Genomic DNA, 21,698 nt, shown 5'->3' with positions numbered 1-21,698 from the left:
GCGCAAAATGGATGCAGCGAAAGAGGAACAACAACAATTATACGGACACTGCTCTATAAATAATACACTAAATCAGAGTTCCACTCTGACCCACTTGTTGGCACACGTTTTCTTTTTCCAGTCGGGTTATATCGGTATCTATATATACTCTGCGTAAAGATTGCCGCCCGTTTCCATTCACTTGACAGCTTGACAAGTTGCCGCACTATATATACTATATATACTGTATTAATGCCGTGTATTTATGTATTCAGTTCCGACGACTACGCTTCCCGTCGAGCATCAGACGCTCCGTGCTGGATCACGCACCGAAATAGACTGTCTTAGCCCGAAAATTCTGAATTGTTGGCGGCATATTTCGAGTGCTCGCTGTGCGGTCATTTGTTTTAGTTTTGTCAGCTTTTATTTTGGTTTTATCTAGGAAAACTTAGTCAAAAACTTGAGTGGATTTTGAGTGGTTTTCTCGGGTTGTCTCCGTGCGCACACACGCTGCCGCCTCAACTGGAAATTGGTTAGAATTCGCACTCACCTCTTGCCCGTGAGCGCGTCCAGCACAAAAGGCTCCTTCAGACGCTTCTTGAGCAACCGACCCAGCCGCACCATGCGACCCACCTCAACCAGCAGCTGCTCCCGGGCCAGCAGATGACCCTGCAGACGTGCGCCAACTCCGCCACCAGCTGGCGAGAGCTCTGGCGAGGCTTCCGCATCGCTGCTGATGCCGCTGCTGCTGCGATTGTGCTGCTGGCGCTGCTGTTGCAGCTGTGCGGCCAGCTCGTGGGTGAGCAGCGGTCGCAGGTCACGCAGCTGCCTGTAGTAGGCCTCCACGCTGCGATGGAAGACGGCGGAGACACGCAGCCGGGTCATCTGCTCCTGGGCAATGGACTGCAGACTGTGCCAGGTGCGCTGCAATCGCAGCATAAATTGCTCCGGCTCCGTTTGCTCCAGCTTGCAGCAGAGGCGCAGCGTCTGCGCGGCCTCCAGCAGCTGACAGCCATAGTTGAAAATGCTCTGCGAAGGAAGGGAGACAAGTTGTGTTGAAAGGTGCACCCAAACTGGCTGAGTACAAAGTGCAGATCTCTCTCGTGCCAACACTCTCTCAGTCTGTGTCTCTGTCTTGGCTTGAAACTCACCCGTCCGGTTTCCTCAAACCCCTGCAACTCGTCCTTCTGCAGCTGGATCTCGTGTATATTGCAGCCAACATGGGAGTGACAGCGCAACAGCACCGCATACAGCTCGTTCAGCCACTGGAGTGCACGGCGCACCTCCTGCTCGTAGCCGTGAATGTGGGTCACCTGCTCCAAGGTGAGCCGCTGCAGCGCCAGTCGCTGTCCGCACAGCTGCCGGCGCTCGCGGCTTGCGTCAATCTGTCGACGCAGCTGGGCAATGTCGTTGCTATAGTCCAGCTGGAGGTCACGGCCCAAAGCATCTTTCACCGGCATGGCCAACATGTCGCTCAGCTTCTCGCCCTCGCGCACAAGTTCGCGTTCGATGTTGCCTGTGAAACGTGAACCAAAGGTTTGAACCAGTTGCAACTGATTGTTGTGGGCACAACAACTAAAAACACCTGAATCTGATTTGGCCTGGACAGGGTTCAGTTTTTTGATAAGATTGGTAGGTAAAGTGAAGAGGAAAAATCTGGTTATGGTAGAGCACATAATACCCTGAAATATTTCAACTGATAAGTAAAACTAGCAGCTTCTTAGAGAGAGTAAAGAGAGTTAAAGACCTGTGATAATCGAGCCCTGAACTGTGCTTAGGCACTAACCTATTCCTCTCACAAAATCTATATACTTATAATATATTCTATACGTCAGGTAAGATGACAATACTGCACATAGCTTGTAATATACTCCCAGAATGTATTGAAATATGTTTCAGTTGTTATCTAGTACGTTATCTATATAGGCTATGCGATTGGTATGCATATGTAGAAATCTGGTAACTAGGTTGCAGCTTATCAAAATAATGAACTGTTTAGATAACCAAGATTGTTACAAAATTTGGGTAAGGGCATAGCCTCAATTTAAAATGCTGTATAATTTACAATCTATTGTATGGATACATTATTTTAAACCAACATATGTATTTAAAGTTATTCAATAATCTGTTGCCTGGTAAGGTTCAGGAGAGACTGCATAATTCTAGCCAACAATAAACGATGAATTTAAAAAATTAAATTACGAATCAACAAAGCCAGGGAAACTAGTCTCGCAGTTTAAAGGCTCTTATCATATGAATGTCTTTCCGTACAAAGCACCACTATAATATGGCTTTCTTACTATCGAGGTATTATTTTTCGAGCGTGCTGCTGAAATTCCTACTTTTTTGTTAGGTTGTAAATAATTGTCCGATCAGTTGCTATTCGGCTGGTTTAAGTACATGTATTTAAGCTGTCGGTCTGAATATCAGTAGCAGACACAAATTTCCATCGGTCACCACAGCCAAACTTTCACTTGAGATCTATGGCCATTAAATAGTTGCGATTGCAGCTGAGGCACGCGGCTACCTGACTGGGAAATAAGTTCCATGGATCTGTCTGTGGACCTAATACTTACCCAACAGCTGTTGGCTGGTCTTTAGCTGCGATAGCATTGCTTCGGCCTGTTGCCAGTCCAATTCGCTGGGCTCCGCATCGGCTGCTTGGTTGGCTATCAGCAGCTGTTCCTCGAACTGATCAAGCAGGCGATGGAAGCGCAGCGCCGTCATGAGCACCTTGCGCCGGCGTTCCAGGCGCTCGGCAAACGAGCGGCACACGAACTGCATAAAGTCACGCTGGGAGAGCAGGTCCTGGCATGTGGCAATGGGACGCTCCTTGGCGAACTGTTCGATCTTGTAGAGCAGCTCCGCATAGCAGCCGTAGGTGTCGCGGCATTCCAGCTCCAGTTGATCGTGTGCCGCACGCAGGGTTTCGGAGGCGCGCACATCGCTGCCAACGCTGCGCTGACGGCTGAGCAGCTGCTCGGCCTGGTTGAGAATCCAGTTGGTGACAAAGGCCACGCCCTCGGCCAGTGTGCAGAGCTCGCGTGCCTCACGCAGCGCGCGCAATAGCTCCAGCCAAGCGGTGCGTATGGCCGTCTGCTTCTTCTCGATCTCATTGAGGCGCAGCTCGATGCGGGCACGCTCGCAGCCAAGATCGGGCGGCAGTAGCGGCTTAGCAGGGCACAGGGCGTTGGCTGTTGTTGTTGTTATTGTTGCCGTCGTTGTCGCTGTTGCCGATGTGGCAACAGGTGCGGCCTGTGGTGTTGTCGTTTGCGTCTCGTAAACCTCGTTAAAGCGCGCCAAGATCGCATTACCTGCACGTTGCGCAGCAAAAGAGAAATGAGGAAAAGGGTTTCATTTCAATTCCAATCTGTTTATTAGCCCTGCGTTAGCTTAGTTAACACAACATTTCGACTGCGTTTCTATTTGCCTATGCCTTATGTAAAAAGTGAAAAGCTGCGCTCCATCATGTGCCAGTTTCGTTGCGCATCAACGCAGATATAAAAAAGTTATATATATAACTGGCTAAGTGAAGGGTCACGATGTAAATAGAGTCACCCACACGCGCCACAGACAAACAGACAACAACATGCGCTTCAAGTGTGCGGTTTTTGTGGTATTCTCCATTTGTTGAACACGCTTAAAAGACACAGCGCAACAAAGCTCACAGAACTCATAAACGCTTCATTTTAGGGTTCAGCCAGGTGTGAAATAGAGCGTATCAGAAGTGTCTGATCTAAACAGGGCTTATTTAATGATAATTTTCCATTTTTTACATATTTTTGTAGATATTACAAAGGGTTTTAAAAAGTGGGAAACAAAATGGGCTTAAAATTGACGAAAACAATAGAAAAATATTCAACGCAATTTATCTAGATTTTCGGAGTTCTCAGATTTTAAGGCAGGTAAACACTTTCAGCGATGGGAACTTCAGACTGATTAATTTGAATAACTTAAAAATATATATAATCATGGCATTTCTGAAGTTAACAGTTTCCCAACTCTAAATGCATACATTCAGAGTAAAAAGAAAGGGTTTTTCATCTTGAGCCATGAATAAAAATCATTTAAAAAAAGTTTCAAAGTGCTTCCATTAAAAAAATTGCAACTTTCTATGTCGCACAATTTTTCAAGATCACATAACTAATTTCAATGTTATTCAGTGTAATAAAAAGTCAACCCACAACGCAAAAACGAGTTTGCCAAACATTTTTCATTTCTAATTGAAACACGCACAAGGCCCATGTTATTTTTCTGGTCGTACTCGTTGTTGTTGTTGTTGTTGTTGGGGATTACTTGTCACATTTGCCGTCTGCCAACTCGTTTCGATTGTCGTTGGCGGCGTAGGGCATTGAAATTATGTAAATTGTTTCGCGCACCACGCACCACACAAAACGAAAGACTCAGGCAACGAACTTGCCGTAGCTTAAGACTGTCCGCTTACCCATTTCAATCGCCGTCTCAATGCTGCGTTGCACGTGTGTATGCAACCTAGCGCACTTCTTAAGCTCGACATCCGCTTCCGCTGGCCGCAGCGACTTGAGCAGCGTCAGCAGCTGCTCCATGCCGCCCAAAGTTTGGGCGTAGGTTTTGCTGAACTCGTCAATGGACTGCAATATTTAAAAGGGTATTGTCTTGTTGTCATTTAAATGAAATTGTTCTGGCGCTTACCTTGCGCTGCTGCAGCCACAGATCATAATTGAATTGCAGCGTGCCGCCCAGCTCTTCGGGGAGATTGTGTGGCTCTATGAACTTGGCCAGGCGCGCCTTCGACAACACCAAGGGCTAGAGGAATGGGAACACAGACACGAATTGGCTGCTGCTGGCTGCATTTACATGTGCATTTTGTTTGGCTTACCTCGCCTTTGGTCTGTGACTTGGCGCATGGCTCCACGTGCTTCTCCCAGAAGCCCTCCGCTCTGACTAGATACATATCGACGCTGATGTCGCCGCCAAAGAGCGCATAAATTTGCCGCACGTGCTGCCTGGATATACGCGAGCTGCTCTCCTGGGCGTTGACAATGATGCTCACTCCATTTTGCAATATCGATGCACTGCGGCAAGAGGAGCGGGAAAGAGGTAAGAAACGCTTCATTAGGCGGTCAATACAAATCTCATTTAGCTGCTGATTAGCTTTTTGAGTGGAGAACTGGAATTGTGTCTGGGCCAGTTGATTGATCACATAAATATGCTTGGCCGTAAATTATTTGATTTCTTCTTTTTATTGTGGCTCATAAACTAAACAACAGAAATTGCGTGCCTAAAACTATTAGAGAATGAAATGACAAGAGTCCATAAGTCTTCAGCTTAGATGCAAATTAAGATATAGTAGGTTGATCTATCTATGACATTTCCACAGCTCAACCCTTCCATCGCTCAACTCAGTCTGCGGCACGAATTCAAAAGCTGTCTTTAAAAACTAAAAAGTTCATATAATAGTATTAGCATATCAGAGCAACGTTTCTCGCGGCCTAGCCCAGCGTATGTCTAATGAAAAGAATCAAATATAAGGCCTAAATCATCTGCGGGTTATTTGCATATTTTGCTTATGCTAATTAGCTGGATTGGCGGCCTGTTTCTAGTTCTTCTTAACAGCTCTTTCCCACCTGCTCTTCGAGACTCACCTGAGCGAACGCTTGAGATAGTCGAGCGTCAGTTGCAGGCAACGGCGATTCCACAATTGTTGATCATTGAATGCATTCACAATGAATATGATTCTCTTGTCCCGATCGTAGCCGCCGGATAGATAGGCGCTGCGCATCTGCAGCGCATTCAAGACGTCCTCCTCCATGAGTTAACCGTAAAGAACTCTTTTTTAATTGTCAGGGCTTTCAACTTTTAGAAACGTCATTTCTATTAACGGGCCGGGTTCCAAATAATAATAATAATAAAATTAAAAAAAAAAAGTAACAAAGCAGTTAAGTTAAAAGTGTGTAAGGGGCAAAAACTTGTACATATGACTATTTGTTTTTCTTTCATTGGGGCGGCCTTTTGTTGTTGTTGAAAATTAATACGAGTCACAGTTAGTGCCTTTGTTTTGTTGCAGCAAATGTTGCTGCCGCGGCTGCTGCTGCTGCTGCTGCTGCTGCACAATGCATTTCCAATGCCGCTGCGGAACACGTTTGACAAGTCGCAGACTGAAGACCGAAGTCTGAAAGACTGGAACTGCACAAGACACACACATGATTTTCACTATTTTCATGTTAGTTTAAGAGCTTGGCTGCCTGGCTGCCAGTTTTGCCTGCTAGTTATTTATTTTTTCCTTTTTTTTTTTTGTTGCTAATGGAAAATACCAATTTTGTGCATAGTTGGCTTATACCCTGTACTTTTTAGACGCGCGGCGGCAGCGTATAGCAGAGAAATGGAACATCGAATTTAAAGATAAGAGTTTAACATAAATATGCAGGCCTTGCATAGGTTAAGTTTGTTTTATTCACTTGACAACTAATTTTGCTCAATCTCTTGCATAAAATTTATGTACTGCGTATTTTTATCTAAGTACAGGGTATTTTCAGTGCGAGCACTGTCATTAAGCTTATGGGCATTTGTTTTCTTGTTTTTTGGCTTTTCGAAAATTACTTGACACAAATTGAAGTCAACGGGGAGGCTGCTAAACTTTTTCTATGCCAGGCCAACGGCAGCTGCAGTTTTGGCTTAATTTGTTGTTCACTGAGTGATAAGAGGCGTGGCAGCACTTACACACACACACATACATGCACACAGACACGTACACACGCTGCATATCTTTCACTTGCGCAGAAATCCTGTTTCTGCTGGCAAGTTTGTTGTCTATCTTACAGTTATGCGTAAAGTAAGTCTAAAACTTGCTCCGTTTTATGGCCAAGAATTTTCAATGTGGCCGCAGCAATTTGCACCACTTGGCAACCAGTTGCCAGTAATAATAATTGTCAAGACTTTTGAGCCGCTGACTAGCGGTTATGGCCCGCTGCCTCTTCCGCATCGAATTACAATTAACGGCAACAACAACAACTCAAATTGCAGCAACAACAACTTCGACATAAACTTCCAACATGAATTTCGAGTTTCAAATGTCAGATTCAAATTGAATAATTTGCAGTGGCAAAAAGTAGCAACGCGGCAAAAATTCGTATACAAAAATAAATAAGTAATTTAGAGAGCGCGGTAGACAGCCGCGGGGCATTAAATGGCCCGCTTTTGTTTGGGGCACACCTCAGCAGGCGGCTTTAGGCCTTGCGGCACTTTAAAAATGCTACTAAAGTAGACAAAGAACAGCAACAAAAATTAAACAAAATTAAATGAAAAACAAACGAGAAAACGTTTTGTGGTAAACTTTCTTAAGAACTCTTCTCTTTATGATATGGCGATAAGATCTATGCAGACCAAGCCAAACCAAGCGACGTCTCTGCTGTTAAATTAATTGAAAAGTTCAGCTGGCAGCTGCGAAACCCAAAGCCCAGAGCCCAAAACCCGAAATCCGTTAGCGTTACGACCAAAAAAGAATGTGTTTTAACAGCTGACAAATGTTTTCTGAGCTCTTGACTTCTTTACAATTTAGCTGTAATTAATTATTTTTTGGACTTTTGTTGCGGCACTTAAATTGAAATTTGACATTAAATCTCGTTTAAGTTCTTTCTTTGTGGCACATTTCGAGTTATTGACTTTCAAAATTGCACTTGTTCGGCGTTGCCGACCCGTACCCGCACCCGTATCCGTACCCGTATCCGTGCCCGTGATCTCTCGGCGGCCACTCGTCGCCGTGCGTCGGCCAACAGTTCGCGCGCTCAACTGAAGTTCGTTTTGTATCTTGTAGGTTGCTTGGCGCCTGCGCTGCGCACTTTGCAACTTGGTTTGAGTTGCGAGCTGCTGCCCCAACGTTGCGTGTCGGCTCAGCTGTTTTTTCTCCAGCTGCATGCATATCAATTGGTGTTCGTTGTTTGCTGCTGACTGTTGGCTCAAATATAATCAGCCACGTTTTGCCCTTTTTTTGTTGTTGTTGTTTTTTATTCATGCTCGGAAAGTGCGCACAAAACCTGTTCACATGTGAGTTGCAGTTGTGGTTTCTTTTCTGTCTGCTAAATTAAAACAAAACATGCGTTTTGTCTGCTGCAGTTGTTATCGGATTGTGTATTGCGGGGTACATTAACTTTTAAGCCAGACTGGAGGAACAAGATCGTGAAGTTAGAGCGTGGTTTACACCAAAGGTTTATATTTAATTTAAATAAAGTATTCTGATAGTGCGCATTTTGGTCAACTAGCAACATAACATAATTATAATATAATAAAATATAATAAAAATAAAGATTAAATAGCCATGGTTTTCAATAGCATTAATCTAATCATATTTGATAGTTGACAATTTTGGGTAGGGCTCAAATTTAGTCCGCATTTTGCATATGAAAATATTTACGTCTTGCAATATTTTCAGTACAAGGGGCAATTGCTATTACAAAAATGTATTTGCTTTGTAAAACCTTCGAAAATCTAAAACGAAACATAGTTTAAACTTAAAACTGACCTTAAAGATGCGAAAGCCATCCGCGAAGCAAAGCCAAGGAAGCCATTCTCCCGCAATGAAAATTTAATAAATTATATTTTCCCTATTGTATAGTTAGCGTATTCAACAGTCGTTTTTTAGCTGTTTAACTCTGCGTTATCTTGTTGTTTTATTCATGCTGCCGCAAACGTGGGAACTTTTAATTGTATGTGCGTATGGGATTCGAGGAATTCGTATCTGTCTGCCGACTCTATAAAGCACTTGAAATGCAAAAGGATATTTGGTATGCTCGGACAGTGCAAATATCAAAGATTTATTGGACGTGCGAAGGCAGTGAAAACCAGTTGTAGGCTTCACTTGTTCTGAAGGCCAAAAGCAATGTTGTCCCGTCTTCAAATGAGAAAAGGGGACAACAGCGGAAAACGAGCGCTGGCTAAGGTCCTGCTGTGCGACCCTTATAAACATGTCAATCACAAGTAAATTGTAGCAGACTTAATGGCCAGCCGGAATGTGGGTCGATGGATGGTGAGAAAATGCAAATGGCTGCTGTGTCAGCAGCAAGGACGAGACCATGACGCAGTCAAAGCTGTGGCCTAAGCCCACGCCCGCTGCTCGTTACCCTGGCCCGCTGCTTAGCAACAATTTATTGGCAATCTTCTAGCATAGGCGCGTTTTTTCGCCTCTTTTATTCATTTCGTTTTTTTTTTTTTTGGTTGATGGGGGAGGGGATGGGTAGATGGATGTTAAAGCGCGTGATGGGTTGAATGGGCACGTAGCTGATAAAGGGCATTCAAGGATCTCGTGTATGGTTTGTAGCTGGCTGCATTCTCAATTGCAGTGCCGAGTGCGGCCATAAAAGCTGACCGCAAAATGGCGTCGAAAGCACTTCCGGCCAAGTAAAAAACAAAAACCCACCATGCAACACAGAGAACGTACGTGAAATGTTTTCGGCTTGTTTTCCTTCTTTTTTTTTTCCTTTTTTTTTAATAACAGACCCCATACACTGCTGAATACATAAGCCCAGCAAACCGACTGCTCCCTCCACTTTGCTCGATGCGTTAGCGACTATTAGAAAATTGCGAAAATTGCGCGCACGTTTCAAGCAACGTCAACGTCTACGTCGACTGCGACGCTTCGCATTGCATGCGTTGCGGCAATTGAGTGCAGTTTCAGATTTATTGCAGCGGCGAGCGCTCCACATCTAGAATTTTAAGCAGCTTTGGTTTTAGTTTCAGTTTATTAAACGGCCAGCTGAAGCTGATGTTCTCAATGTGATGGCCTCAACATGCATAATTCATTTGGCCTAAGGGTTTTTCATTTCACTGCCAGGCATTGGTGCGTGGGTAAGCGTGTGTATGTGTTCCAATAATCTTTAGTATGCACTATTCTCCCAGGTTGAAAAGTCTGAATTTCATACACATACACATACATATAAGTTCTCGGGAAACCTCTCTTCGTAGGCAATTCTGTGGCTCTGCCCTTTGCCATTGGCAGTTGAGCCTGACTCGAATCCAAAGAATCACCATAGTTTTCTGGATGATTTCATTTGCAAAGTTAACCTAACTCCAGTTTGAATACTTAAACTTGATTTGAGCATAAAGCTGGCCTTAAAGAGAAATCTTTTCTGAAAATTTTCATTTTATGGAACTTGCGCATTTAATTCGTTACCTCTCATTATTCGGTTGGCCAAGTATGCCTCAAATTTCATTTTCCCCTTCGTAAACTTAATTTGGCACACACGCGCCCAAAAGAATGCCACATGAATTTGGGCGAAATTGAGACGAAAACGTTTTCCATCATAAAAGCTATCAAGTTTGCTTGCCTAGGGCTCTAATTTAAAAATCTAAGCATATGCCATATGGCATATGGCAGGAGTTTATGGCTTCAGTCTCACCCACACGATGGCGTCCTGCGGCGTTGTAGCAGCTAGGTGTGTGTGTGTGCGTGTGTTTGTGTGTGTGCACGTGTTTGCGTGTATGGTAAATTGTAAAATCGATAGTGTTTAAATGTTGTTGTTTAATCAAGGTACAAAAATATGCAAGAAATTTTGCTGTTGCGTTAATTGATTGAATTTTCCGCGCAATTACGTGGCACTGCTGAAAACTTTAAGCATAAATATTAATATTGGCAATCAAAATGTATGACAAGAAAATTATGCGTCGGAAAAGCAAATATATATTTGAAATTCAAACAATTGAGGCAATGCGGCCAGCAGCTGTTTCACAACAGACGTTCGCCACACACGTACACCGGATGTTCCAAGGACAGCAGATATAAAACTTTGTGGCTGCACGATTTGTAAATACCCTTTAACCGGTAACTAGATATGCCTGTTCATGTTATATGTTGCATATGGTTGTGTATTTACAAATAAATTTAAGTATATATATTTTAAGCGCCTTTTCAACTGATAATTAATAGTCGATTTTTTTTGCTTTTATCCTGAATATACACTTTTTCGTGCGTTTTGTGAAGGGCATTGAAGCAGCGGGAAACTGATTAAATTAAATTAAGTATGCGCCTCTGTTGTTTCCGCTCGTTACTATGCGGCGCCTAAAAGTAGGCAACGGAAATTTGTGCGGCTGCCAGAAATTAATTTCTGGCACCGCCGCCCGAAAGTAGGCAACGCCCTTTGTTGTCACGCCAACAATGAAATGATTTTCAAATTCTCTTCTGCCAACAATTGATTACTTTTCGTTTCACTTAAGTGCCTATGCTTGTACATATTTATCGATGTGTATGTAAGCTTATGCGGTTAATTGTGCAATATATATGCTGCCAGCCAGCCAAATTGCCATTCTGACAATTTGATATTTCATATCTGTGTGCTTAAGTTATAAGCCGGCTGTCAAACATTCCCTGAGTGTTGCTTAACTTTACCAGCATGGCCAAGTCAAAGCGATGCCATTCTATGTGCTACGGCTAATTGTTCTAAAGCGCTCAACTGTCTTAAGCAGCTTACACTTGGCTCGAATTGTTGCAGCAAGGACACGCAGCACGCACACGTGCCGGCAAGTGGTCAAAGGCAAGCATATTTTAGATTTCGTTTCAACCCAAAAACAACATTGACACACCAAGCCATTGCTTTAACAGGTATTTTATGTAATAAAATGTTTTTCTTCTTTTTTTTCACTTCATTTTCCAACCGAATTATCCTCACTTTGCGCTGTTTTCAATTGAGCTTTTCCCTGGTGTCCTGTTACAACTTGTTCTGTCTCTTCTGATTCCTGACAAAGAAGCTCTCCTGCGCCAGGCGATGCTCCTGTGTGCTCAGGGACGCATCTTCACTAGCCAACGACCAGCTTGCCACTGAAGGCGGTCGATAGTGCCTCAGAAAGGGAACTATGTACTGGGCACACAGCTCGGGACTGGTTAGATGCACGTGATGTGCTCCGCGCACTTCGTGGTATTCAAAATGCGGGTTTTGACTCTTTAAAATTGAGATGGCCTCTGCGGACTCAGAATTTAAAAACGGAGAATCGGTACCCTTAATGATGAGGTAAGGTATATCCTTAATGCGCCGCGCCATTTCAGCTGCCAATCCCGGATTCAACGGATAGAGAGTGTAAAACTTAGTTCGGCCATCTCTGGTAAAGTAAAACTTGTTTGGATATAGCTCTGACTTCTCAACGCTGCGATGAAGCAAATGCTGAGCGAACTCTGGTGGCACCGAGTTGTTAGTGCCCTTGCTAAGGACGCTGCGCAGCTGATTCAGCGTATAGGATGGTGGCTCGTGCATTGAAACCTCATCAGCGCGCTCCTCCTCCACCAGATGCTTGTCCATAAAATAGGCCATAATCGACAAGCCTTCGGCAGAGTCAAGTGGGGGCAGAAGAATGTCCAATGAGATGACCAGATCTACCTTATGCGGTAGCAGCGAGGTGTAAATGAAGCTGAGCACACCGCCAAGGGAATGACCCATCAGCGACACCTTTGGCCACTTGTATTCCTTCATAACCCTAGCTATGGCAAGGACCCAATCGTCAGCGCTGTAGTGCATGCCCCGAGGCAGACGTGCGGAGCAACCATGTCCAACCAGATCGATGCACAGCACGCCCAGGTAGTCGGGCAGCAAGGGGAGCAGTCTATCAAAGGTACCCAGATTGTCCAGCCAGCCGTGAATGGCCAGAATGGGGCGTTCCGATCGATTGCCATACCATCGACCCGCAATGTGACCCCAGGGCGCCCAGATGCGCACATCCTCGTACTGTCAGATGCCAAAATAAACATATATTACCCCATTGGGCTATATATGATTTATATTTTTACTCACGTCGCTTAAGGACAAAGTTCCCATGATGGTTCAATAGATACTAACTCAATAAAAACTGACAGTTTATTACCGAACCGTCATACGTTCCTCAGTATTATCTATATTATTCCTAAAGATAAGCACTGGATTTTAATTACTTAGTGACTGTATTTATAAAAGTCAATAAAATTGCTGCTTTCAGCTAAAAGTGCTGACCGCCAAATGAACCAAAGTGTATCTTAAAGTAGTCCACGAAATTTTATCATAAAACTTTTTTAGCTGTTTGTGAATGAAAATTGAATTGATCAGATTGTCAGGAGTTCGAATTGCTTTGATTAATTGAGCTTTTGTCAAGTAAATAAGAAAAGAAGTTCCCTCGCATTCGTTCTCGTAAAAATATTTATCAGAGACAGATATGACCTTCACAATATGATATCTGTTCCACTTGCACCAACATTTCCATTATCAAATTTGTTTTACAAAGCAGTCTTATAATTTAAATAAATTTATTTTTTATAGCTTGATGTAAGCTCAAGGCTCCGCTCAGCGATTGACACAGTTCGGCGATTGGCATTTTTGTGTTGGAGCAAAAGCTTTATAAAGTAAATAAAAATAGAACAAAAGCTTTTAGTTTACTGTTACTTTCAATAGATAAGGCAGGTGCCAGTTGTGCAGGGCATTAATTGCTTATCAGGCATTAAACTCAATCGAAAAGCAGCTTCACTTTCAAATTGCTTACTGCTTAGATGACTTCATATTACGCTCTACGTTACAATCAGTAGCGTTCTAGTTAACTTTATCACATTTTTCAGGTTTATTGCATATGCTTCTCACTTTTCCCCTTATAGCGTACTCAGACGCCTTGCATAGAAGTTCTCCTGTGCCAGACGATGCTCCCTTGAGCGCAGCCTGTGCACCTCGCCATCTGGCGTCCAACTGGAGACTATGGGCGGTCGATGGTGCCTCAAAAAGGGAACTATATGCCGGGCACACAGTGCAGGGCTCACTAGATGCACATGATGAGTGCCGGGCACTTCGTGGTATTCAAAGTGGGCGTTTTGGTTTCTTAATATATTGATAAGCTCGTCGTCGTTGGAGCTTATGTAGGAGGACTCTGTTCCCTTTATGACGAGATAGGGATTTTTCTTGATGCGCCGTGCCATTTCAGCTGCGAGGCCGGCATTGATCAGCAATACATTGTGACACTTGGTGCGGCCATCCCTTGAAACGTAATACTTCTCCGGATACATCTGGGACCTGGCCACGCTCCGGGGCAGCAAATGCTGTGCAAGTTCTGGCGGCACCGATTTGTTGCTGCCCTCGCTGAGGGCACTGCGCAGCTGGGCCAGCGTGTAGGAAGGTGGCTCTCGCATTGCAGCCTCTTCAATGCGCTCAGCCTCCACCAGGCGCTTGTCCAAAAAGTAAGCCAAGTAATCTAAAGCTTCAGGCGCCTCTAAAGGGCTTAGAATTATATCCAATGAGATGACCAGGTCGACAGTGTGTGGTGCGAGTGCAGTGTAAATGTAGCACAGGACGCCGCCCAGCGAGTGTCCCATCAACGAGACCTTTGGCCACTTGTACTCCTTCATGACACGTGTTATGATGAGGATGAACTCGGCCGTGCTGTAGTGCATGCCCGCTGGTAGCCGTGCGGAGCACCCATGCCCAGGCAGATCAATGCACAACACGCCCAGGTAGTCGGGCAGCAAGGGTATCAGTCTATCAAAGGTGCCCAGATTGTCCAGCCAGCCGTGAATGGCCAGAATGGGACGTTCCGATCGATTGCCATACCAGCGACCCGCAATGTGACCCCAGGGCGCCCAGATGCGCACATCCTCGTACTGTCAGATGTCAAAGTAGAAATAGTGTCATGTTAAAAAGTGTATAAGCAATGGCATTTGCTCTTAAAGCCGGCAAATAATTTAATTATGTTCACCCACGTCGCTCAGCGATATAGTTCCCATCTGGCTCTCTGAACTTTGTTCGTCTGTTTATAAATGTTTGGCAGCTTTTTTCGGACTGCCAAAGGTTCTTCTGTATTATCTTGTTATAGATTGTGTAATCGTCGAACGATTAGCAATTAATTTTGTATTAAATTTTTCTAAATAATTTCACAGCGTAAAAAGGCAATTGAGACGTTTTACTCCGCCGTTGAGGCCCAAGTGCCCACCGGCTACTGAGGCAAACAAGCTTTTTATGCTTGATAAAGAAGACGAAAGCTTTTCGATTAGCTCTGCGATCTTTTGGCAGTGCACACATGGGCGATCGCAAGGCAAGATTGGCTTGTTATCGTGGGAAAAAGCTTTAAGTTGGGTTATTTAAAACAATTTAACTATTGAGCATTAAGAACTGTTATTGTTATTAATTATGTATTATTATAAATGGTATTATAAAGAACTTTATGTATCTAGTTTTCAAGATATTGAATTAAATCGATCATGGGAAAAAGCTTTAAAATATAAGCAAATAATATCAGAGGCTTAGTGAAAAAGGGCAGTTTAGCAGAGGACAAAAAATACTCAGTAGATAAAGTATATGAAGATCTATTAAAGGTGATTGTTAGACGTTTTAAAGCCCATACCTAGCACATGTCTGTGTAGCTTACAAAAGCTTACAAATTCAGACCAAAAAGTTGTTATCAAGCATTTAGCAAAGATTTTTTGAAAGCCTAATCATAGCATGTTCTTGCGTTATACTTATTCTTCTTATCTCTTTCAGCATATTCTAATTACGAAAAATAAAATATATTTTTAGCAACACGTAGGCCCTACGTCATGCACATGCCTCAAGATTTACACTGCGCATCTGTTCGCTTTTAACACTTCATAGTTTGCTAATATTTAGTTGCCCTGGATGCTCCCATCTGGTGGCTGGTCGATGCCTGTTTATGAATGGCACAATCCATGCAGCCAGCTGTTGCGGGTCGCTGATAAGCACATGATGAGAGCCCTGGGCCAAATGATACTCAAATGCAGGATTCTGTTTGCGTAGGATCTGCAAAGCTGGTATGAAACCTTCGTTAATGAAGTTGGATTCGCTCGCCTTTATGACCATGTATGGAATGTTATGTATTCGCCGATTCAATTCCTTCACGAGCCCAACGCCAGCTGGAAAGAAGTCCCCGATATATAAAGTCCCGAGATATATAAAATTTATCCGGTTGATCTGGTGACGGCCTTGTACAACGTTCCACCAGTGGCTGTGCATGCTCCTTGCTGACCGTGGGAGCTGGTCCCCAGCGCACCCCTTTCAGCTGCTCTGCGGTATACAGCTTGGGTGCTGGAGTCGGCTGCAGCATGCGCTCCACGCTGTTGGCCAAGTACTTGATGTAGAAGCTGCTGCTCTTGTAGGGTATGGTGAGCAGATCAATCGCAATCAGCATATCAACATGATCTCGGCCATAGAAGGAGGCGTACACATTACAGGCGACTGCACCAAAGGAGTGACCCATCAGCGAAACGCGTCGCCACTTGAAATGCAACACAACACGACGAATAATGCTCGTCCATTCAATGACGGAGTACTGCATGCCAGCCGGATAGTGCGAGGAGCGTCCATGGCCAGACAGTTCAACGCAAAGCACGCCCAGATGGCTGGGCAGCAATGGTATAAGACGTGCAAAGCTCCCCATATTGTCCATCCAGCCGTGAATGGCGAGCAGCGGACGCACCTGACGATTACCGTACCAGCGGCAGGCAAGTTTGCCCCACGGCACGCCGATGTCAAAGTCAATAAACTGCCGAGAGGTTTTGGGAATGCGCTCCGATTAGCACGTGACTCTCGAATCGAATTTTCCGCATCACTTACCCCAACGTCGCTCATCGTGGTCGCTGCCTCGCTGCCGATTTCGGTTTGAATGCGGCAACTGAACGACTCACGTAGTTTTCAGCGCATTCAACCGATCCGTTGAGCCGTCTACGGACCAAAACTTTCGACTGGACTTGTTATCTACGCGCCCGAACTAGAGACTCGTGAAAAGATTTCAGCTTTGCTCAAATATGAGTGTGTAGACATATGCTTGCGCATAAACTATGTGCGCCAATATTACCCTAAAGAGAGGGAGGACCGAAGTTGCAAACTCTGAGAATAATTCTAAAAATGGAGTTTAACGTTTCGTGCACTGTTATCGATAAGGTATATCGATATTAAAACTGTTTCCACATAATTGTGCCTGGGCTTCGCTTAAGATGTAATTATTCATTTCTTCAAAGATCATTGAAAGAATGCGATTTTTACTAAACTGAGCAAATATATTATTGCTGTTCGCTTTTTCAATTAATTCTGCACTGTTATCGATAACACATACTGATATTAAATATATTTGTATAGGGTAATGCATCAAGTTTATTTTTATTTATTTAACTTCCAAAAAAAAGGTTACTAGCTCTGAAATAATTAGAGATCGACTTTCACTGAGCTGAGCTAGTTTTCTGGTTATTCGCTTAAGTCAAGTCTTAATAGCGAATATATCTAGGCCCTGCAGTGAACAAGTTATATACATGTTTAATTTATTTTATTTTCTTTTTGTTATTGGTTACGTTTAGGGTATCTTTTAGTCTAGCACCGCCGACTTGAGCACTATAGCTGTTTTTTGTTCCAGCATTTTATTATTGTGACTATTTATATTGTTCTCTCTTTTTACAGTCCCTCGTTCTCTTTGTTTTTACAGTGAACTTATTTTGCTTTCATTATCTATGTTTAATTCTCAATTGCGTTGTATATGCTTTTTACGCCTTGTGACAAGTGGCTTCGTGTTGAGTAACACCTCGAGGAGCAGCAGTTCCGTTCGGGCCTGCGAGTTAAAGGGAAGTCTTGACACTGCTGCAAATCGGAGTAAATTTCCTGTGCATTGCTGGCATGATTTATATTTAATATGTGTGCTGAGTAATTTATCATGTCTGCTCTGATCTCCGCTCAAGTGCAAGACAGTTGCCTCCAAGTGTACCCATGAAGGCACCCAGGCATGTAGCGGGTCCCCCGGCTGTGCGTGTGCGTTGTCATTGGAATTGCTATGCAAATTGTCTAGGGCATCTAAGCCCAAAGTGAAAGTGCGAATTCCCCGGCAGCCCAACTGGCCCACTTGGCTGCTACATATATGTATGTATACATATATATATATATACATATCTGTGTGTGTGTTAGTACATACTTTATTGTATGATATACGCCGGCCTTGAATCCATAATTTGCCTGTCAACGACAGCATCCAGCCCAAAATTTGCGCACATAATTGAGTTCAAGCATTTGGAAGCCAATTATGATTTCACATTTTCCATTTTCCATCGTGTCCGCCACCCGCCCACTTCTGTGTGTTGGCATTTTGCCGGGCGACGGGCGACGGGCGACGTTTTCTTTGTGCCGTTTGCCACGTTTGCGCCTTTTCACATCTCAATCAACCGCGTCCTGGCAGCGACTACTTCGCCTTGTCGTGCCTGCGCCTTTAATTGCTTCTGCCACTTAACATATGCAAATTAATTTTCCTTTTTTCTCGCCGTGCTCGCCTTTCTGTATTTTCCCTCTTCACTCGTTTCATTATTGACCGTGCCCTACTTTGTGCTTGCGGTTATGCCATATTGTCCTGTGTGCCCTTTTTGACACCTTAAGTGCTGCCACCCCCTGCCCCATGACAAATGTTTGATAAATATTTATCAAGCGCTGCGCAGGGGCAACAATAGCAAAAAAATAAAGGGTTAGCCCATTTTTTTACCAACATTCGTCATTTCCTTGAGCTACATTCTTGGCGTATATTTTTCATTCTGCTCAACGGCTGATAAACAATACACGAGCTTCTACAGAATAGTTCACTCCACTTGACGCAGCTTGACGGAGCTCAATTCATGGCCTGACGCGTTCAACCTGTCAGCCAAGTATGTGCACAACCCTGGGCTGAACCTGAGCCGAGCTCAACTTGGTAGATGTTTCAACAAAAGACAACGCCGGAAGTCGCCCGCCGGTCATGATACGCATATCAGCCGAACAAAAGCAACAACCACACGAAATGGGGCAACTTTTTGCTATACTCCTGCCATTATTCTTTATGTGCTATTGCTTTTTGCAGCCCGAATTTTCCGGCTCGAATATGTGTGTGTGTGTGTGTGTGAGCTTTAAGAGCAACAAAAGCATCCGGAACTCATGAACCGACCCAAAAGAAGCGTTAGAGAAATTGCATTAAGAAATCATTTGGCAAAATGTGCAGCACGTTAGAGCCCTTTTTTCTTTGAGGTTTGTTCGGTTTCCTCTCAGCGTTTTAATCTAATTTTAATGAATTATTTTCACACGAAAATTACTTAAGCTAAAAAGTTTCGTTTTGTGGTGCCATTTTATGGTTTGCCTTTTTTTTACTGGTCTATTTGGTTCATGTGCAGCGCCTGTGTATGTCGTGCGCGTAATTTTGAATTGTTCGCACAAGACGAGAAATTTTTGACTGCATTTTTAATTTGCATGCGCACAAAAACCGCAATTTGGACAAGCACATAACGCATTAATACCCTCTAATGGCAGTGAAAAGGTGTGTATCATATTGATTATGTATAAAGAGTAGACAGATTATATAATATTTAATCTTATTAACATATAAATATGCATAAAAAGCTATTCACTTACCCCAAAATTCACATAGCAGGACGGGGAGCGACTTATTTATTGGAGTACCGCTAAAAGTAAGAGAAAATTGTTAATTTAATGAAGTAAAAAAACAAAAGAAAATGAAATGAAATACGCTGGATGGAGAGAGACAGAGAGGGAGAGAGAGAGAGAGAGAGAGGGAGAGAGAGAGAGAGAGAGGGTGAGAGACAGCAAGAAAGAGAAAAGAGAGAGAGAGAGCCAGAGAGGGAGGCAGAGAGATAGAGAGCTACAGAAATATACATAGTACAAGAAGGTTATTGAGATGAAATTGATAAAATACCTTTTTAAAAGTCACCAACGCCGGCTCCTCCTCCAATGCAGAAGCAGTTGTACGAAAGTTGGCCACCGCCCTCGCGTATGTAACAGTTAATGAAATGAAATAATTTTATTGCCGACGCACAAAAGAAGGCAATGCGTTTTTGATTGGCCGAAATTTAGCCACATATAATTTTTATATTCCAGCCAAATAATAGGCCACACTCGTTTTTGATTTTCATGCTAGCACCCAAGTGAGGCAATTGGCTTTTTTGCTTGTCAGCACGCCATGCACTGTGCGTATACTTAATGTAAACGGCAGCTATTGTATACACTTAATGCCACGTGCCGCATTTTGTGGCGAATAAGGAAATCCCAACGCCGATAAATTAATTAAGCACAAAATTTATGATTCCAGTTGAGCTGAGTTATATTTTTTGTTTGTTTTGGTTTTCCTTTGTTTTCTGCCGGTTTGGTTCGCTTGTTTTGTTTATTCGTTTATTAATTGCGCATCGCTGCTCGCCGACCAGTTAATAATTAATGTGGCTTATTTATGCATTGTCATAGGGATTGGTCATATATATTTGGGCATTTGTCAAGCATAAATCTGTTTGCAGCGTGCCCAAATTCTGGATATACAGCGTTTCATAATTCAAATTACTCGATTTATGTGCACAAAACTCGCAGTGTAATCTGCTTGTTGTCTGTGGACAAACATTTCAAGCTTTGGTGCTCTGTTTTGGCCACTTTCGCCACATGCCCGTCGTAATTTACGAGTGCCCACAGAAACGCACTTGAACTATGGGTGTGTATAATGCCAAGACAATTGCACCAAATCGCATACCTGGCCGCCAGTTGCCACAGGCGCCGAGCTGTGAACTACAATTTCCTATTGGCAACACGTTTGTATCGATGCTTAGCTGTAGTCTGGTCATAAATTTACGTTTTTGGTTAACTGTAGTTACAACGCTTCCAAACTAAAGTCCCCAGAGCATTTGGCCTCCCTTTCGGAAATTTCCACAGAGAGCACGATTTACACGGCAAGTAGGGAATACCGAAAAGGTTACAACTGCAAGCGGTTGTTGGCATTCTTTGGTTGGCTGAAAAATGTAAGCCCCTTGTGTTTGAAACTGGTCGAAAATGCAACTGTAGGAATCCTTTGTAATTTGAAATTGTGGCACAAAAGTTTTTAATTCAAAGTTTATTTTTGATTTCGGTCTGAGGCGAGTTGAGCCAATAGTTTCTGGATATGTGTTTGTGTGGGTGTGTGTGTGTGTGTGTGTTAAGTTGTGTTGTCTGTCGGAACTTTTGGCATTTTGGCCCATAACTGAACTCCAAAGTGTCACAATAGTTCAAACTGGTTTAGTAATTAGAAATTGCCAGTTTGACTGCTGGCCTCAAGAACTTGTGAATTTGTAAAGTGGCCAACGGCGATTAATTTATGCATTGAGAGACTGTGGAATTGCCAGCACAAACAACAATTAGGTATTCTTCTTCTTTGAATTGACACACAACTTTTAATGCATAGCCCCAAAACTCATATATTGCGCCAGATTTTAATTAAAAACAAATGCATAAATGCAATGCCCGAGCTGCAATTTGCATGAAATCCAATTAAACTTTTTATCTAACCAATCCAAATAAATCATACGCATTGTTGTCTCCAACTTCCCAGAAATAAAAAGGGCAATCAAGATAAATATCCAAGCTGCCAGACAGCCTGACATGTGCACATTAGTTTCTCAACCAGATAAGCTTTGTAGTTGGGCTCGGGTTTATTTAAACAGCAACAGCAGAAACAGCAGCAGCAGGAGCGGCAGCAGCCGAGCGAAATTTGATTGCCATTTGCTGGAATTTGCGGTGAGCGGCAAAGGCAACGCCCGAGTAACCAAAAGCCGCACGGACGTGCCACAGTGCCTGCTAGTGAAAGAAAAAGAGAAATTCATCAAATAAAGTAAAATAAAGCAAAGTTGGCAACGCGGCACGTACAGTGCCTAAAACGGCAACCGCCCAGAACCAGCCCAACGTCTCCGCCCTTTGTTCTTGTCTGGCCGTCATTTGCATTTGCATCCTTGCCTCGTTTTGTTTATTTGCACTTGCATTTTGTATTTA

General features: G+C 43.5%; 4 protein-coding genes across 21 annotated transcripts in view; all 4 read right to left on the bottom strand.

Moving 5' to 3' along the window:
• sls (sallimus) overlaps window positions 1–19,345 on the bottom strand; it is a 143,834-nt gene extending 124,489 nt beyond the window's left edge. For 8 of the 18 annotated variants that reach the window (XM_070208462.1, XM_070208464.1, XM_070208476.1 and 5 more), the window contains exons 1-8: window positions 7,677–7,754; window positions 5,604–5,832; window positions 4,838–5,033; window positions 4,651–4,764; window positions 4,424–4,589; window positions 2,556–3,293; window positions 1,131–1,495; window positions 530–1,008 (exon numbers count right to left, since the gene is read on the bottom strand). In XM_070208462.1, coding sequence (XP_070064563.1) covers window positions 530–1,008; window positions 1,131–1,495; window positions 2,556–3,293; window positions 4,424–4,589; window positions 4,651–4,764; window positions 4,838–5,033; window positions 5,604–5,770 — 2,225 coding nt within the window. In that variant the 5' untranslated portion in view covers window positions 5,771–5,832; window positions 7,677–7,754. Of the gene's footprint in view, window positions 1–529; window positions 1,009–1,130; window positions 1,496–2,555; window positions 3,294–4,423; window positions 4,590–4,650; window positions 4,765–4,837; window positions 5,034–5,603; window positions 5,833–7,676; window positions 7,756–19,310 lie in introns of those variants that run through there. The other 10 variants (XM_070208479.1, XM_070208480.1, XM_070208482.1 and 7 more) reach the window with 6 other exon arrangements.
• Window positions 8,458–12,967, bottom strand: LOC6623529 (serine hydrolase-like protein). The gene is made up of 2 exons (XM_070208203.1): window positions 12,729–12,967; window positions 8,458–12,662 (listed from the first exon to the last, which is right to left on the bottom strand). Exons 1-2 carry the CDS (start codon window positions 12,750–12,752, stop codon window positions 11,655–11,657), a joined length of 1,032 nt encoding a protein of 343 aa, XP_070064304.1. The 5' UTR covers window positions 12,753–12,967; the 3' UTR covers window positions 8,458–11,654.
• On the bottom strand, window positions 13,099–14,993 carry LOC6624196 (serine hydrolase-like protein). The gene is made up of 2 exons (XM_002047399.4): window positions 14,648–14,993; window positions 13,099–14,548 (listed from the first exon to the last, which is right to left on the bottom strand). Exons 1-2 carry the CDS (start codon window positions 14,669–14,671, stop codon window positions 13,550–13,552), a joined length of 1,023 nt encoding a protein of 340 aa, XP_002047435.1. The 5' UTR covers window positions 14,672–14,993; the 3' UTR covers window positions 13,099–13,549.
• On the bottom strand, window positions 15,098–17,148 carry LOC26530978 (serine hydrolase-like protein). Its single transcript, XM_015176189.3, has 2 exons — window positions 16,515–17,148; window positions 15,098–16,443 (listed from the first exon to the last, which is right to left on the bottom strand). The coding sequence occupies exons 1-2, from the start codon at window positions 16,527–16,529 to the stop codon at window positions 15,772–15,774; spliced, it is 687 nt and encodes a 228-aa protein (XP_015031675.1). The 5' UTR covers window positions 16,530–17,148; the 3' UTR covers window positions 15,098–15,771.
• Window positions 19,346–21,698: the final 2,353 nt, after the last annotated feature.

Source organism: Drosophila virilis, chromosome 3 (assembly GCF_030788295.1).
Source record: "Drosophila virilis strain 15010-1051.87 chromosome 3, Dvir_AGI_RSII-ME, whole genome shotgun sequence".
Lineage (NCBI taxonomy): Eukaryota > Metazoa > Arthropoda > Insecta > Diptera > Drosophilidae > Drosophila > Drosophila virilis.
The sequence above is the reverse complement of the archived record's forward strand: the minus strand, read 5'-3'. Positions and strand labels throughout refer to the sequence as shown.